Below are 18639 nucleotides of genomic sequence, written 5' to 3' on the forward strand. Positions count from 1 at the left end.
TACAACATTAGGGCAGACAATACAAGTACAATACAATTCAATACAGGAGGAATCAGAGGGTCCTGCTCGTTAGAGCTTACAGTCTAGGAGGGAGGGTCAAGTTATACAAAAGGGTAATAGCTATGGGGGATGAGCTAATGGAGAAAATAGTGCAGTTGTTAGATGGAGGCAGGATAGGCTTCTCTGAAGAGGAAAGTTTTCAGGGATCGCCTAAAGGTGGATACATTTGGAGACAGTCTGACGGATTGGGGTAGGGAATTCCAGAGGATGGGCGAGGCGCGGGAGAAGTCCTGGAGGCGGATATGGGAGGAGGTGATGAGGGAGCTAGAGAGCAGGAGGTCCTGGGAGGAACGGAGAGGACGATTAGGTTGGTATTTTGAGACTAGGCTAGTGATGTAGCTGGGGGCAGAGTTGTGGATGGCTTTGTAACTTATTGTTAGTATTTTGAATTTAATTTGTTGGGCGAGTGGCAGCCAATGGAGGGATTGGCAGAGAGGGGTAGCAGACACTGAGCGGTTTGTAAGGTGGATGAGTCTGGCAGCAGCATTCATGATGGACTGAAGGGGGGATAGTCTATTTAAAGGTAATCCAATGAGGAGGGAGTTGCAGTAGTCGAGGCAAGAGATAACCAGGGAGTGAATCAGGAGCTTTGTGGTTTCATTGGTTAGAAAGGGACGTAGTTTAGAGATGTTGCGGAGGTTGAGGCGGCAAGCTTTGGAAAGTGATTGGATGTGGGGCCGAAAGGAGAGTTCAGAGTCCAGGATAACACCTAGTACCCTGACATGTGGGGACGGGTGGATGGTTTTGCCATTGCTCTTGACAGACAAGTCAGGGGAAGAGGCACGTGGGGGAGGAAATATTATAAGCTCGGTTTTGGACAAGTTGAGTTTGAGGAAGTGGTGTGACATCCATACAGATATGTCGGTTAGTAAGTTAGTGATGCGTGAGGAGACTCATGGAGTGAGTTGAGGGGTGGAGAGATAGATTTGTGTGTCGTCAGCATAGAAATGATATTGAAAGCCATGAGAGGCTATCAGCTGACCCAGGGAAGAGGTGTAGATTGAAAATAAAAGAGGTCCAAGAACAGAACCTTGGGGGACCCCGACAGAGAAGGGAAGAGGAGTGGAGGAAGTAGAATTGTAAGTGACACTGAAGGTGCGTTGGGATAGGTAGGATGAGAGCCACTGAAGAGCGCAGTCACGGAGACCGAGGGAGTAAAGTTTTTTGAGGAGGAGGGGGTGGTCAACCGTGTCAAAGGCAGCTGAAAGATCCAGAAGTAGGAGTACAGAATAGTGTCCATTGGTTTTTGCAGTTAGTAGGTCATTTGTGAGTTTTAAAAGAGCAGATTCTGTGGAGTGTCGAGGGCAAAATCCAGATTGAAGGGGATCAAGAAGGTTGTTTTTAATGAGGTGGTCACTCAGTTGGTTGTAAACCAGGCGCTCAAGTAGTTTAGAGGAAAAGGGGAGCAAGGAGATAGGGCGTAGGTTGTTAAGATTGGTAGGGTCCAAGGACGGCTTTTTAAGTATGGGAGTGACCGGTGCATGTTTTAGAGCATTGGGGAAGATGCCAGAGGTGAGGGAGAGATTGAAGATGTGGGTTAGAGAGTGTAGGATGGGGTCAGAGAGCGACCGTAGCATTTGAGAGGGAATAGGGTCCAGGGGACAGGTGGTTAGGTGGGCGATAGAAAGGAGTTTAGCAACTTTGTCTGTAGTAGCAGATTTGAATAGGGGGAGTGTCAGTTGTACCTGTTGACATGGGGTCTTAGCTGGGGGAGATTCCTGTAGAGTGGAGATTTCATCACGGATTGTATCAATCTTGTTTTTGAAGTGATTAGCAATCTCCTGGGCAGTGAGTAAGTCAGTGGGGGAGGCTGTGGAGGACAAAGTAGAGAGTTGAAGGTAGAGAAGAGTTTACGGGAACTGGATGAAAAGGTGTTAATAAGAGTTGTAAAATGGGTCTGCTTGGCAGTGTGGAGGAAAGAATAGTATTTTTGGAGGGCAGATTTGTATTGGTTGAAGTCTTTGAGAGACTTATGCCGCGTACACACGGTCGGACTTTTCGTCTACAAAAGTCCAACGGACGCCGACGGACTAAAGCTGGCTGGTAATCCGATCGTGTGTGGGCTTCTCCGGACTTTCAGCAGACTTTTTCAGCCTCAAATCCGACGGACTTTAGATTTGAAACATGCTTCAAATCTTTACGTCGTAACTACGACGGACCCCGAAATCCGCTCGTCTGTGTGCTAGTCCGACGGACAAAAACCCATGCTAGGGCAGCTATTGGCTACTGGCTATGAACTTCCTTATTTTAGTCCGGTGTACGTCATCACGTACGAATCCGTCGGACTTTTGTGTGGTCGTGTGTAGGCAAGTCCGTTCGTTAGAAAGTCTGCTGCAAGTCCGCCGAAAGTCCGCAGGAAGTCTGTCGGACAGGCTGTCGGACTTTTGTAGACGAAAAGTCCGACCGTGTGTACGCGGCATAAGTCTTGTGTATGTATATATGTATACTGTGTGTCTATGTGTATATATGTATACTGTGTGCCTGTCAGTGGCGGTGCGTCCATAAGGGGAGCATGGGCGCTGCCCCCTCTCTCCTGGCACCTCTCTATCACCATAGATAGATTCATGCATTGCATGAATCTATCTATGGTCGCCGCTGACACCCCCTATTCAGGTGCCCGACCCCTTTTCGGGTGCCGGGCACCTGAATTACAGTGGCGGGGGTGTTTTTGGGAAGCACCTGATTAGAGCCGTAGGCTCTAATAAGCGCCCAAAAAGGTGAACAGCGGGCACCATGCTGGGCGTTCGCTGTTCACTCAGCTGTATGTTAGCAAAGCGAAGGAATTCACTTTGCTAACACTGAACCGCCTCTCAGCCAATCAGGTGCTCAGGTCTGTTACCTGTCACCTAAGTGGCTGAAGCGTCAAGCACTGTGATTGGACGCCTGATAGAGAGGACGGAAGAAGACATCGAGGATGTTTGCAGAACACCCCCGCTGACCCTCTGCGAGACAGGTAAGTGCCGGGCAATGCACACTGGCAGCATTTTATGGGGCACAGTAGTAGCAATTAATGGGCACACTGGCAGCATTTTATGGGGCACAGTAGTAGCAATTAATGGGCACACTGGCAGCATTTGATGGGGCACAGTAGCGGAAATTGATGGGCACACTGGCAGCATTTGATGGGGCACAGTAGCAGCATTTGATGGGGCACAGTAGCAGCAATTGATGGGCACACTGGCAGTAATTTATGAGCACACTGGCAGAAATTGATGGGCACAGTAGCGGCAATTGATGGGCATACTGGCAGCAATTGATAGGCACAGTGCCTGCATTTGATGGGCACAGTGGCTGCGTTTGTTGGGCACAGTAGCTGCGTTTGATGGACACAGTGACTGCGTTTGATGGGCACAGTGGCAGCAATTTATGGGTACAGTGGCTGCGCTTGATGGCACAGTGGCTGCGCTTGGTGGGCACAGTGACGGCAATTGATGGGCACAGTAGCTGCATTTGATGGGCACAGTGGCGGCAATTTATGGGTACAGTGGCTACACTTGATGGGCACAGTGGCTGCACTTGATGGGCACAGTGGCTGCGCTTGATGGGCACAGTGGCGGCAATTGATGGGCACAGTGGCGGCAATTGATGGGCATAGTGCCAGCAATTGATGGGCACAGTAGCTGTGCTTGATGGGCACAGTGGCTGCAATTGATGTTTTTTTTTTCAGTTTGTTTGCGCCCCCCAAAAATTTCGAGCACCAGCCGCCACTGGTGCCTATGTGCATATATGTATAATGTGTGTGTGTGTGTCTATGTGTATGTATACTGTGTGTGTATGTATACTGTATGTTTCATTTGTGCCTACTGCCGCTAAACAGAAGTAGATCTAACAATCCTATGCCTGTTAAAAATCCACTTGTTGCCATTCGGAGGCAGCTGAATGGTGAACTGCTGAGCCCGGCCTTGGATCAGGCAGCAGGGCAGGTCTGGGTGCGTGCCTGTGCGTTGATATGGCACACATCAAGCATGGCTTTTATTCAGACGCCCCACTGCCAGATCTGAGGCCAACCACAGCAGTTCACTATTTCGCTGTAAGACTCAATTGCGCAATTCAGGACCTGCAACAAATGGATTTTTTTTTCTAATTTAATGGCCTTTTCCTGCCAGCTGCCTGCCACACCAAGCACTAAGGTGCAAAGGTGTGTGTAAGGGGACACTGATAGAAGGTGACACACTGGGGGGGGGCTCTGCCATAAGGTAGGACTCTGCGGACTGTGATGTATAGGGAGAATGTTGGGACTTTGGTGTAAGGGAGGACTCTGATGTGAGCATTTCACTCATCCTGACTGCTGTACTCTATATGTTGTTTTGTTTGTTACTTACTCCTGGCATGGCAGCCACCTGTAAGCCTGGGTGATTCATAATCTTCTATTGCCTGGGGGCCCCATGAGTTGTCAGTCTGCCCCGGACACAAGGACATCATGATGGAGCAATCAAGTAACAGAAACCCCCCAGAGAGATGTCCCCATCCTCTGTATTCCCAGGTTTCCTTAAAGGAAGATCACACCATCCCTCACCATCATCAGGTAGATGAGTAGCAATTATGAATAGTTATGACTTATACACAATCATGTTTGTTACAATAAATGTTTTATTATATATTCAGAGTGGAAACCTTGAGGATTATAATAGTGTTGTTAAAGAAGAGTACAAGCAAGTGGACAAGGAATATGGTGTAATGAAGGAGCTTTCAGATGGACACAAGGATATGATGGAGCCACCTAATAACATAAACCCACCAGAGAGATGTCCCCATCCTCTGTATTCCCGGGATTCCACACAGGAAGGTCACACCATCCCTCACCATCATCAGGTAGATGAGGAACAATCACTGATAGTATCATTAGGATCTGTACATTATCTGCATTGTTACAATTGATGTCATTTTTATTATATATTCAGAGTGGAAACCTGAGAGATTCTAAAGTTGAGGTTAAAGAAGAGATAAAAGAGGAGGATGATGAGGATGGGGTGATGGAAGAGTCAGAGTTTTCAAAAGGACACAAAGATCTGTACCAGGACACCATGGTGGAGTCATCCAGCTACAGAAACCCACCAGAGAGATGTCCCCGTCCTCTGTATTCCCGGGATTCCACACAGGAAGATCACACCATCCCTCACCATCATCAGGTAGATAATGAACAATCACTGGTAGTTATACATTATGCACAAGCATGTGTGTTACAATAAATGTTTTATAATATATTGCAGATTGGAAACCTCGGGGGTGATAATATTTTTGTCAAAGGAGAGTTTAAAGAGGAGGATGAGGAGTATGGGGTTATGGGGGTGTTTTCAGAAGGACACAAGGATATTATGGAGCTGCCTAGTAACAGAAACCCACCAGAGAGTTGTCCCCGTCCTCTGTATTCCCGGGATTCCACACAGGAAGATCACACCATCCCTCACTGTTACAAGGTTGGTGGGACGGAGAATCTAGAACATACACTTACAGTGACAATGATTTTTTATGTGATCTCACAATATTAAAGCTCCTATTTTACAGATGATATTTTCTCTCATTTTCTTGCTTTAGAGTGGAGATCCAATTGATATAGAATTTGAGGTTAAAGCAGAAGAAGAGACGTATGTGAGGGATGATCAGCAGTCTATGGAGGAGGATGGAATAACGGGGACATTTATAGAGGAGGACACTTCTACCGAGATCAGCACAGGTGGGTCATTAACACTAAATACACTCCTCCACCCATACTGCTCACTGATTGGTCCAGAATAGGGCAAGGACTGGGTGATATCGGCCTGTAATCCCCTGGTCACTTTCCTGAGCTGTGTTCCCTGTCCTGTATTCCTCTCAGATAATCTTCCTTCTGTGTGCTGCAGACACAATTTATGTATCTAGACTGGATTTATGGAAATTCTGGGGTTCAGCTGGCAGCAAAATGTTGACTCTCACTATAGTCATTGCTCAACCTAGGCACCAGTGGCATGTGTCTTGGGTCTTCTGCCCCATGCCAGGGTATAGCAGGATCTCTGTCTTTGCAATTCTTCTGGGGTCACTTGCTCTGTTTTCTTTCCTTGCTGTTCCTGGGTGGAGGGATATGTCTGTATAGTCTCAGACCCAAGTCACTGAGTGCAGTCTCAGGAGATGGGAGGCAACGGTGTGGGACCTCTGCAACATTTAAGTTTCCACTGATTTCTGAACACCAATATTATGAATCCTGACCCTTCACTATATAATTTATATTGAACATTACATACTCCTGACCCCTGCACTATATACTTTTTGTTGTAAATTATATACTCCTGACCCCTGCACTATATACTCTATATTGTACATTACATACTCCTGACCCCTGCACTATATACTTTATGTTGTACATTATATACTCCTGACCCCTGCACTATATACTCTATATTGTACATTACATACTCCTGACCCCTGCACTATATACTTTATATACTCCTGACCCCTGCACTATATACTCTATTTTGTACATTACATAATTCTGATACTAATATAGGTGTATATTCACGGCCTATAATACACCACTCAGCGCCAGTTAAATCCTACCACTCTCCAGCGGTACAAACATCAATACTCACCATTGCCAGAATTGCACCCCACCATTGCTAGTAATGCACCCACTATTGCTAGGAATGCAGCACCCACCATTGCTAGGAATGCAGCACCCATTGCCAGGAATGCATCACCCACCATTGCCATGAATGCACTCACCATTGCCAGGAATGCACCCACCATTGCCAGGAATGCACCCACCATTGCCATGAATGCACCCACCATTGCCAGGAATGCAGCACCCACCATTGCCAGGAATGCAGCACCCACCATTGCCAGGAACGCACCCACCATTGCCATGAGTGCACCCACCATTGCCATGAAGGCACCCACCATTGCCATGAAGGCACCCACCATTGCCAGGAATGCACCCACCATTACCAGGAATGCACCCACCACTGCCATAAATGCACCCACCATTGCCATGAATGCACTCACCATTGCCAGGAATGCACCCACCATTGCCAGGAATGCACCCACCATTGCCATGAATGCACCCACCATTGCCAGGAATGCAGCACCCACCATTGCCAGGAATGCAGCACCCACCATTGCCAGGAACGCACCCACCATTGCCATGAGTGCACCCACCATTGCCATGAAGGCACTCACTATTGCCAGGAATGCACCCACCATTGCCAGGAATGCACTCACCATTGCCAGGAATGCACCCCACCATTGCCAGGAATGCACCCACCATTTCCAGGAATGCACTCACCATTGCTAGGAATGCACCCCACAATTGCCAGGAATGCACCCACCATTGCCAGGAATGCACTCACCATTGCCAGGAATGCACCCACCATTGCCAGGAATACACTCAGGAGCACCAAAGATTACCTACAGGAGAATCTCCTGTTTACATGGCGGCCTCTTCAATAGAAAGTCCCGCCTCCTTTGATGGACAGAACAGTTGTCCAATGGCAGCACCAGGGACGGGACTTCCTATTACAGAGGCCTCCCATGAACAGGAAATTCTCCTGTGTGTGTACGGCACTCGTCCCACCTCCTCCCTGTCCCCTCCAAGGCATATGCATCCTTTGTGGCCCCGACGCTGGGAGATCGTCGGGGGCCACAAAAGATATATATGTCTAAATAACCAGGCGGACCGTTCAGAACCGGAATGTGGGCCGTAATTGGCCCGCGGGCCGGACTTTGGACATGCCTGATGAATAACCCATATGCCAAAGAAACCCCCTTATGACCCACACAACGTCTCCAGGAAGTGACGTTTGCGCTCCGCCAACAGCTGGCCCTGTACTAGGAAGCGATTGTGGTGTCTGCAGGGAAACACACGCTGACTCGTTGGACAGCAGAAACAGCGACAGAATTCATTTGATCCCTTGTTTGCCCGATTGATATATTTACTGTGTACGTAGTTTGATATAAGGGGGTTTCTTTGGCATATGGGTTATGCGTCTAAATAAACAGGATTACGCTATGTGCACTTCTGCTTGTATTTTATGATGTTTTTTGGAGCCCTTGTACCTTTGGAACTCTGTGGATGGTGAGGATACAGTTCTAATTGGTTGAGGAACACTTGCCTTAAGGCTGTTTCATTAGAGGTTTCTGGTGAGTTTAACCCCTTGGGGGAGTGTGCCTCACGTGGTGAAAATACGAGAGTTTGGTGGAAGGTGCACACTTGGACAATCGTTGATAATCACCTACAACATTTTAAACTGTTTCCTTTATCATCACTACACACAAAGAGTGTTTTTGATGTGGTGTTGGCCACATGATATTTGCTCTTGCTTTTAGATTAGCGCTGTTTAGTATCTGATCATTACAGGAATTGGACTGTTATCTTTTTCTACTACGGTTTTATATATAGTCCTATCAGTTGGATCTTATACAATATGTTGTACATTACATACTCCTGACTTCTCTCTTCCATCTACTATATATATTCACATAATATGTATTTTCTTTTGTTTCACCCATTTCCTACCAGCTGGACATTTTATATCTGATGATTTGATTGGAGCACAGACTTTTACATGTTGATAATAATGTAATAACATCCTCCAATTTTGGAACCTTAAACAGAAAGTGATAAGGAGGGAGGAGTTAATAACTCAATGATGTTGGTCTTCAGGATCAGTCCAGTCTTTATCTTGGTTGTTCTCCCCCCATCCTCACTCTCTGACCTCTGGTGGGGCTCAGCCCCGCTGTTATTCATGACTAAATCATGGACTGAATAAGGAAGTGCAGGACTTCTTGTGTTGGGAAGATGGCAATGAGTGATAGAGGGGATGGGGACACTCGTCCTATAATCCCCTCATCACTGTCATTCCTATAAAAGACAGTTCTCGTTGTTTCCTCACTCTCTGACTAAGGTCCTTGAATAAAGAAATGAACTGGTAGGAGATCAGAGGACCCATTTACTAGTTACCTTGAGGGTGTAATTATAAGATCCTCAGAGAAAAAGCTGCCTGATGTGGGCGGAGTCCTGGTTTAGGGGAACCAATCTGCTCATGTCTAGTAATAATCTTTTTATTTCTATTTTAGTAGATGGACGGGAGATGAGGAAAACCTCAGAGGATTGTCTCACTTTGTCTCCAGACTGTAAAGTAGAAGATGAGGACATCACACAGTATAGTCCAGGAGAAAACCCGGCTACCTCAAATGTCCATCCGGCACCACACAGTGTAGATGGACCATCGTATTCCTCTTATCCTGAGGAACCTCAGACTGTGAGGGACGGTGCCGTCCTTCCAACAGATAAGAGGTTTTCCTGTACTGAGTGCGGGAAGTGTTTCCATTCTAAATCTAGTCTTAATATGCATAAAAAATGTCATACAGGTGAGAAGCCACATTCCTGTTCTGAGTGCGGGAAATGTTTTTCAGCGAAGTGGCTTCTTCTCAGACATCAGAGGTCGCACACGGGTGAGAAGCCGTATTCCTGTCCTGAGTGCGGGAAATGTTTTTCAAATAAGTCCAGTCTTTCCTATCATCAGAGATTACACACGGGTGAGAAGCTGTATTCCTGTCCTGAGTGCGGGAAATGTTTTTCAGCGAAGTCGCTTCTTCTCAGACATCAGAGGTCGCACACAGGTGAGAAGCCGTATTTCTGTCCTGAGTGCGGGAAATGTTTTTCAGTTAAGTGCCATCTTCATATACATCAGAGGTCTCACACGGGAGAGAAGCCATATTCCTGTCCTGAGTGCGGGAAATGTTTTTCAGTTAAGTCCAGCCTTTCCAGTCATCAGAGATCACACACGGGTGAGAAGCCATATTCCTGTCCTAAGTGTGGGAAATGTTTTTCAGACAAGTCCAGTCTTTCCAATCATCAGAGATCACACACGGGTGAGAAGCCGTATTCCTGTCCAAAGTGCGGGAAATGTTTTTCAGCTAAGTCCAGTATTTTCTATCATCAGAGATCACACACGGGTGAGAAGCCGTATTCCTGTCCTGAGTGCGGGAAATGTTTTTCAGCGAAGTCATATCTTTACACACATCAGAGGTCGCACACGGGTGAGAAGCCGTATTCCTGTCCTGAGTGTGGGAAATGTTTTTCAGATAAGTCCAGTCTTTCCTATCATCAGAAATCACACACGGGTGAGAAGCCGTATTCCTGTCCTGAGTGTGGGAAATGTTTTGTACAGAAATCAGAACTTCTCAGACATCAGAGATCTCACACGGGTGAGAAGCCGTATTCCTGTCCTGAGTGCGGGAAATGTTTTTCAGCTAAGTCCAGTCTTTCCTATCATCAGAAATCACACACGGGTGAGAAGCCGTATTCCTGTCCTGAGTGTGGGAAATGTTTTGTACAGAAATCAGAACTTCTCAGACATCAGAGGTCTCACACAGGTGAGAAGCCGTATTCCTGTCCTGAGTGTGGGAAATGTTTTGTACAGAAATCAGAACTTCTCAGACATCAGAGGTCTCACATGGGTGAGAAGCCCTATTGCTGTCCTGAGTGCGGGAAATGTTTTTCATTGAAGTTATATCTTGACAGACATCAGATGTTGCACACGGATGAGAAGCCATATTCCTGTCTTGAGTGCGGGAAATGTTTTTCAGCTAAGTCGTATCTTTACAGACATCAGAGGTCACACACGGGTGAGAAGCCGTATTCCTGTCCTGAGTGTGGGAAATGTTTTTCAGATAAGTCCAGTCTTTCCTATCATCAGAAATCACACACGGGTGAGAAGCCGTACTCCTGTCCTGAGTGTGGGAAATGTTTTGTACAGAAATCAGAACTTTTCAGACATCAGAGGTCTCACACGGGTGAGAAGCCGTATTCCTGTCCTGAGTGCGGGAAATGTTTTTCAGATAAGTCCAGTCTTTCCTATCATCATAAATCACACACGGGTGAGAAGCCGTATTCCTGTCCTGAGTGTGGGAAATGTTTTTTAGTCAAGTCGCTTCTTCTCAAACATCAGAGGTCACACACGGGTGAGAAGCCGTATTCCTGTCCTGAGTGTGGGAAATGTTTTGTACAGAAAACAGAACTTCTCAGACATCAGAGGTCTCACACGGGTGAGAAGCCGTATTCCTGTCCTGAGTGCGGGAAATGTTTTTCACAGAAGCCCAATCTTGACAGACATCAGAGATCACATACGGGTGAGAAGCCGTATTCCTGTCCTCAGTGCGGGAAATGTTTTTCAAGGAATTCCGATCTTTCCAGACATCAGAAATCGCACACAGGGAAGAAGCCGTATTCTTGCCCTGAGTGCGGGAAATGTTTTTTACAGAAGTCCAATCTTGACACACATCAGAGTTCTCACACGGGGGAGAAGCCATATTCCTGTCCTGAGTGAGGGAATTGTTCCTCACTAAAGTCCTATCTTCCTGTACATCAGTGGTCCCACACAACCCTTGAGGTGTATTCGTGCCTTGAGTGCGGGAAATGTCTTGTATATGAATGTTGCTGGACATGTGGGGGAGAAGCACACCCTGATATACACCTCGGATATACTCCATGGCTGATCTTCATCATGTAAAAAACAGTTCATAAGGAGATCAGAGATTACCAAAGACATGGATGAAGTGTTGTACCGTGTTGGCCATTGATAGCAGGAGAAAAATAAAAATGGAGTCATTACCTCTCATTGGTAAATTTTGTGGTGTAAACTTTTTTTTTCTATTGATTGAACTAGATGGACTTGTGTCTTTTTTCAACCAGACTATTTATATGTAATAAACATTTACAGGTCTAGTTTAAAAAAAATTGTTGACCAAATGTAACACGCATTCGCCGTACTATGACAAATTCTGGTCGTATTTTATTTCATGAAGTGATTTCCTATGATCATTGGCTCCATCTAGTGGCCATAATGTGGAATTGTAGGTTGATCGGCATAGATACCTCATTATGGCCACTAGATGATAGTCATAGGAAATCACTTTGTGAACTCCTTCATGCCTAAGGATAAAAAAAAGCTTAATGCCTAAGAACAATTTTGCAACTTTGACATGTGTTAGTAAAACTGTACATATCATCACAACTACTTTGTGCCTCCAGGTGGATTATACCGCGTTTGTTTCTGGACAAATTGGGCTTTCATTTGGTGGTAAATGGTGATTGATGTCTCCTGATTATGTTTTTTTTATTATCAAAGACGAACTGGCCCAAAATAGTAAAAAATAAAAAAAACACTTATTTTTAAATGTAGCTGTATATTTCTCGTTACAACCATAACCTTCCACCAAAGAACAACCCCAAATAAATTCTCCTGCTCCTGACGATTGCAGCGATACCACATACACTATATTACCAAAAGTATTGGGACACCTGCCTTTACACACACATGAAATTTAAGGGCATCCCAGTCTTAGTCCGTAGGGTTCAATATTGAGTTGGCCCACCCTTTGCAGCTATAACAGCTTAAACTCTTCTGGGAAGGCTGTCCACAAGGTTTAGGAGTGTGTCTATGGGAATAGTTGACCATTCTTCCAGAAGCGCATTTGTGAGGTCAGGCACTGATGTTGGATGAGAAGGCCTGGCTCGCAGTCTCCGCTCTAATTCATCCCAAAGGTATTCTGTTGGTTTGAGGTGAAGACTCTGTAAAGGCCAGTCAAGTTCCTCCACCCCAAACTCGCTCAGCCACACTATATTGCCAAAAGTATTGGGCCACCAGTCCAAATCTTTTGGTGGAGGGGGGATTATGGTGTGGGGTTGTTTTTCAGGGGTTGGGCTTGGCCCCTTCGTTCCAGTGAAGGGAACTCTTAAGGAGTTAGCATACCAAGACATTTTGGACAATTTCATGCTCCCAACCTTGTAGGAACAGTTTGAGGATGGCCCCTTCCTATTCTAACATGACTGCGCACCAGTGCACAAAGCAAGGTCCATAAAGACATGGATGAATGAGTTTTGGGTGGAGGAACTTGACACAGAGTCCTGGCCTTAACCCGATAGAACACCTTTGGGGTGAATTGGAGCGGAGACTGCGAGCCAGGCCTTCTTGCAGGCCTGACCTCACAAATGTGCTTCTAAAAGAAGAATGGTCAAACATTCCCATAGACACACTCCTAAACCTTGTGGACAGCCTTCCCAGAAGAGTTGAAGCTGTTATAGCTGCAAACGATGGGCCTGGGGTAGGCTGGGCAGAGGGACAGGGTGGAAAATTCCCACCAATCTGCCTAACTTATATTCAAAATGGCTGCTGTCTGCTGACAATTTTTTTTGTGCAGGAATTTGACCGATTGGCTGTGTTGCTCCCCCGCTGCATTCCAAGAGTTGTAGTCCAGAATGAGCTCAAGTTCCTGGTGGCTGTGGGTGGAGAGAACTGAGCAGCGGCATGCAGCAGCCAGAAACTACAACTCCCAGAGACTGACTCTGCAGAGGCGGGTCACGCACGTCACGTGACTGCAGACATCCCAAGTCTCCCGCATTTGGCTGCGGGCTCCCGGACACCCGCGAGCGCTAGGTGATCTCCCGTCTGGGCCAGAAGACAGAGCAGCCCAAGCAGTTACATAGTTACATAGTAGGTGAGGTTGAAAAAAGACACAAGTCCATCAAGTCCAACCTATGTAAATTAGAGTTGATATATTCAGTAAATTAGTTTAATAGAGTACAGCTGCTCTGTCTTCTGTCTGTGGCCAGGCTGAACTGGTGGGCACTGAAAGGCTGCACTGATGAGGTGGTACTCAAGGACACTGATAGGCTGCACTGATGGGCTGCACTGGTAGGCACTGATGAGGTGGCAGTGATGGGCTGCACTGGTAGGCACTGATGAGGTGGCACTAAAGGACACTGATAGGCTGCACTGATGGGCTGTACTGGTAGGCACTGGTGAGGTGGCACTGAAGGACACTGATAGGCTGCATTGATGGGCTGCACTGGTAGGCACTGATGGGGTGGCAGTGATGGGCTGCACTGGTAGGCACTGATGAGGTGGCACTAAAGGACACTGATAGGCTGCACTGATGGGCTGTACTGGTAGGCACTGGTGAGGTGGCACTGAAGGACACTGATAGGCTACACTGATGGGCTGCACTGGTAGGCACTGATGAGGTGGCACGAATGGACACTGATGGGCTGCATTTAATTGGCACTGATCAGGCTGCATTTAATTGGCACTGGTAAGGCTGTGGCACGAAGCATCACCTCCCTGAAATGAGTTTTTGCAGGTTGGGATGTCTGTGACTGGCTCAGGCTGAGCGCTGGATGGCTGCAACCTGAAGTTTTTGGAGAGACAGTCACAGAGAGAAGAAGAAATAACTGACTGAGAGCAGCTTATTTTTCCACTACAAGTCCCGGAGTCCTTGGACTGAAGGCAGGCAGAGACAGGGCGTGGCTGTCTGCAACTTGAAGTTATCATCACCCCCCCACCACCACCCAAGAGGCTGAGTTGCCATCAGCATCGCTGAGGTTAGAGACCCTGACACCCCCAGCTGACCCCCACATACCACCCACCCCCCCCCCCATACACCCCATTTTCCCTGCCCACCCAGTAACCTCAAAATAGGAAATAGCCCTCAACACTGCCTGGGTTGTCAGGTCGTGTGCTGGCCATGGCCTGTGGGTCCTTCTGGCCATGGCCTCTGGGTCCTGCTGGGAGCTGGCCATGGCTTGTGGGTCCTACTGGCCATGGCCTGTGGGTCCTGCTGGGAGCTGGCTGCTGGCATGTGGGTCCTTCTGGGAGCTGGCTGCTGGCATGTGGGTCCTGCTAGCTGCTGGCCTGTGGTTCGATGTGCCACTTGACTGGATTTGCGCCCCAGGCCTAAGGCTGCCAGCCCTCCCCTGCCACGGACTAAGACTGGGGTGCCATTAAATTTCATGTGCATGTAAAGGCAGGCGCCCCAATACTTTTGGCAATGTGGTGTAAAAGGATATACAGTGCATACATACACAGCACAAGGTCATGCTCACACTACGAGACGTTTCTCAGGGCTGCAAATCCTCTGAGCTCCACAAGGTGGTGATCTCACTTCTACCCAGGCAAGTCTCTATGGAAGACAGGAAGTGATGTCACATACAGATAGGAAGTATCTATGGAAGACAGGAAGTGATGTCACATAAAGACAGGAAGTTCTGGGTGAGAGGTGAGTTGGGAGGAAGTAGAGAGGAGACAGTATTGGAACTGGCAGCAGAGGAGGTAATAAGATCTTATTATACAGGATTTATAAGGCATCAACAGTTTGTTCAGCACTTTACAACATGAAGGCAGACATTACAGTTACAATACAGGAGGAATCAGAGGGCCCGGCTCATTAGAGCTTACAATCTAAGAATATTATTTTATATTTACACCCAGTAACCGCCCCCCCCCCGTCATGTCCGTCCTCTTCCTCCGTAGTCACTGTGACGTCTTTTATCTCCAGCAGATGATGATACACACATATATAGTGTGGAAACCTAGATTAACCTCTTCAGAGTTAGAACATTCCCCCACTTACAGGGCCGGAACATTCTTTTCATTTTGGAGATAAATTCTAGTAATATGTTCCTCTAAACAAACAGGACTGACAATAAATAGACAAGACAATGACCATCCTGACCATACATGGCCTACAACGAGCAATTATTACACTACACAGGCAGATGAACCCCTTCAGGATCAGAACATTCCCTCAGTTATGGGGCCGGAACATTGTCTTCATTTTGGAGATGTGTCACCTTTCCCACCAATCACCTTCTCACCTCATATGTCTATACTAACGGATTATATGACTTTTATTAGTAGTGGGGGATGGGAAGGATTGGAATATGTATGTCTTTATTTTTAGAAGATTCAAATGAGAAGAAAGAGGGAAAATGTTATTTATAGAAAGAATGTCCTGAAAACAAATTTTTCTATATCGATTCAAATCTCAGATATACATTCACCCCATCCCTCACCATGATCAGGTAGATGGGTAACAATCTCCAATAGGATTTATACACAAACATGTTTATATATTTAGAGTGGAATCCTCAGGGATGATAATATTGTAATAAAGAAGAGTAAAAAGAGGCGGATGAGGAGTATGGTGTGATGAAGCAGCTTTCTGAAGGACACAAGGCCATCACGATGGAGCAATCAAGTAACAGAAAGCCACCAGAGAGATGTCCCTGGGTATCCTCAAAGGAAAATCACACCATCCCTCACCATCATCAGGTAGATGAGTAGCAATTGATGTGGAAATATTGAAATTCATATTTATATCAAGGAGCTTCAAGGGAACCATTGTTAAGACTTTCTAATTAACTTGCCATGCCCCCTTTTATTTATATTTATATATATATATATATATATATATATGTGTATATGTATGTTGTTACAGAAACGTGTGTACGTAATATTTTTTGGGGGTTTAATCATGAGAGGTGAGCCCAGTTACTGTTTTGTGTATCTCAAAAGACCAACATCTTTTGTCTGTTGTCTGCATAGTAACTAAAAATTACACTATTGTCTTTAGAGTGAGGAGCAGACATTGTGTCTCCACCTGATCATAAGTCCTTGAAATGGTAATTTTATACTGAGATCAAGGAGGGTTGCTTACTTAACAACCATAAACATGGTAGACAGGAAGGCACCAAAAATTCAAATTCTTATGTGAGAAGCATGATGACCAACTAGGATTGAATTTCAGCCAATAAGGATTCAATGCCACTTCTGAACTAATAAAAGTAGTCCAGGGGTGTGATTGGTGAGGATGGGTAGAGAGGGAACATAAAAACCAAAGCACTCATTGATGTGGCCTCTCTCTTAGCCTCATGATCGGGTGATTGTGGTAACTTTCTTTCCTTTATGTATTAGTAACATTTTTTTTTACATTGCAACATCCTTTTTTTTTTTGTATTACTTACTTTGTATTATATTAATAACATCATTGCTTTAAGAGTTTTATCAGCTACGTTATATTTGGTAATATCTGATTATTCTAGCATCTCTTTTCTGTATAAATAAATTAGATTATCCTTTTTGCAAGTTATCATTCGTTACTGATTTTATTGGTTATAGCTGCAACCGCATTGGTTGATTCTTATATAGACAAGGTTGTACTCACTTATTTGATGTATCATAAAGCGTATAAGTGAAGTAGGTAAAAATCGCCATATCACAATTATTAGTAGTTATGCTTTATACACAATCACGTTTGTTACAATAAATGTTTTATTATATATTCAGCGTGGAAACCTTGAGGATTATAATAGTGTTATTAAAGAAGAGTACAAGCAAGAGGACAAGGAATATGATGTAATGAAGGAGCTTTCAGGACACAAGGATATGATGGAGCCACCTAAAAACATAAACCCACCAGAGAGATGTCCCCGTCCTCTGTATTCCCGGGATTCCACGCAGGAAGGTCACACCATCCCTCACCATCATCAGGTAGATGAGGAACAATCACTGATAGTATCATTAGGATCTGTACATTATCTGCATTGTTACAATTGATGTAATTTTATTATATATTCAGAGTGGAAACCTGAGAGATTCTAAAGTTGAGGTTAAAGAAGAGATAAAAGAGGAGGATGATGAGGATGGGGTGATGGAGGAGTTTCCTAAAGAACACAAAGATCTGTACCAGGACACCATGATGGAGTCATCAAGCTACAGGAGCCCACCAGAGAGATGTCCCCGTCCTCTGTATTCCCGGGATTCCACACAGGAAGGTCACACCATCTCTCACCATCATCAGGTAGATGAGGAACAATCACTGGTAGTTATACATTATGCACAAGCATGTGTGTTACAATAAATGTTTTATAATAAATTGCAGATTGGAAACCTCAGGGGTGATAATATTTTTGTCAAAGAAGAGTATAAAGAGGAGGATGAGGAGTATGGGGTTATGGAGGTGTTTCCTAGTGACAGGAACCCACCAGAGAGATGTCCCCGTCCTCTGTATTCCCGGGATTCCACACAGGAAGATCACACCATCCCTCACTGTTACAAGGTTGGTGGGACGGAGAATCTAGAACATACACTTACAGTGACAATGTGTGGATTTCTTTATCGTACATCACGGGACACAGAGCAGCCATAGTAATTGCTATGTGGGTTATAGGCCACCTTCAGGTGAATGGACACTGGCATAATCAAAGACAGGAAGTCCCCCTCTATATAACCCCTCCCACACCGGGAGTACCTCAGTTTTTTCGCCAGTGTCTAAGGTGTTGGTCACGGTTATTTAAGTGCTAAGAAAAGGTCAGCAGAAGGATCCTTCACAGGATTAGGGGACTATGCAGACGGATCCATTCAAAGTGCCAAGAAGGCCAAAGTAGATGGTACCCGGGCCTCGAGGAAAGAAGAACAAGGTTTTTGCTTGTAATGCTTGTCTTTGAGAGCTGGACCCGGCACCTTGGTCACGTAAAAACTAAACCAAAGGTTTGCTCTGGCAAGGTGCTGTACAGGTCCAAGGGAGTGGACCCTATATAGAATAGGGGACCCAGTCCTTGAAGGTCTGTCATGACACAGCCCACCGTGATGAGTGAAGGTTGGGTCTGTCTGTGATTTTCCAGCAGTATCCTGCGGCGGGACTGGTAAGTTAAAGAAGATCCTAAAGTTTTTACTTATGGACTTCTTGTTTGAGGAGATGTTGTCTTGCCTGTCTTTTCCACTAGAGGGTGCAAAGTATAACATTTCTAGTGTCAACACACCTTGCTTT

At 45.8% G+C, this 18639-nt stretch overlaps 1 protein-coding gene across 1 annotated transcript in view; it reads left to right on the top strand.

The window, feature by feature from the left end:
• Positions 1–18639, top strand: part of LOC141121617 (uncharacterized) — a 185561-nt gene that overhangs the window by 124420 nt on the left and 42502 nt on the right. Inside the window, exons 7-11 of the mRNA XM_073611269.1 lie at positions 4666–4872; positions 4962–5189; positions 5271–5477; positions 5596–5734; positions 9106–10995. Of these exons, the coding sequence (XP_073467370.1) occupies positions 4666–4872; positions 4962–5189; positions 5271–5477; positions 5596–5734; positions 9106–10995 (2671 nt within the window). The remainder of the gene's footprint in view (positions 1–4665; positions 4873–4961; positions 5190–5270; positions 5478–5595; positions 5735–9105; positions 10996–18639) is intronic.

The sequence above is a fragment of the Aquarana catesbeiana genome, unplaced genomic scaffold (genome assembly GCF_042186555.1).
Source record: "Aquarana catesbeiana isolate 2022-GZ unplaced genomic scaffold, ASM4218655v1 unanchor226, whole genome shotgun sequence".
NCBI lineage: Eukaryota > Metazoa > Chordata > Amphibia > Anura > Ranidae > Aquarana > Aquarana catesbeiana.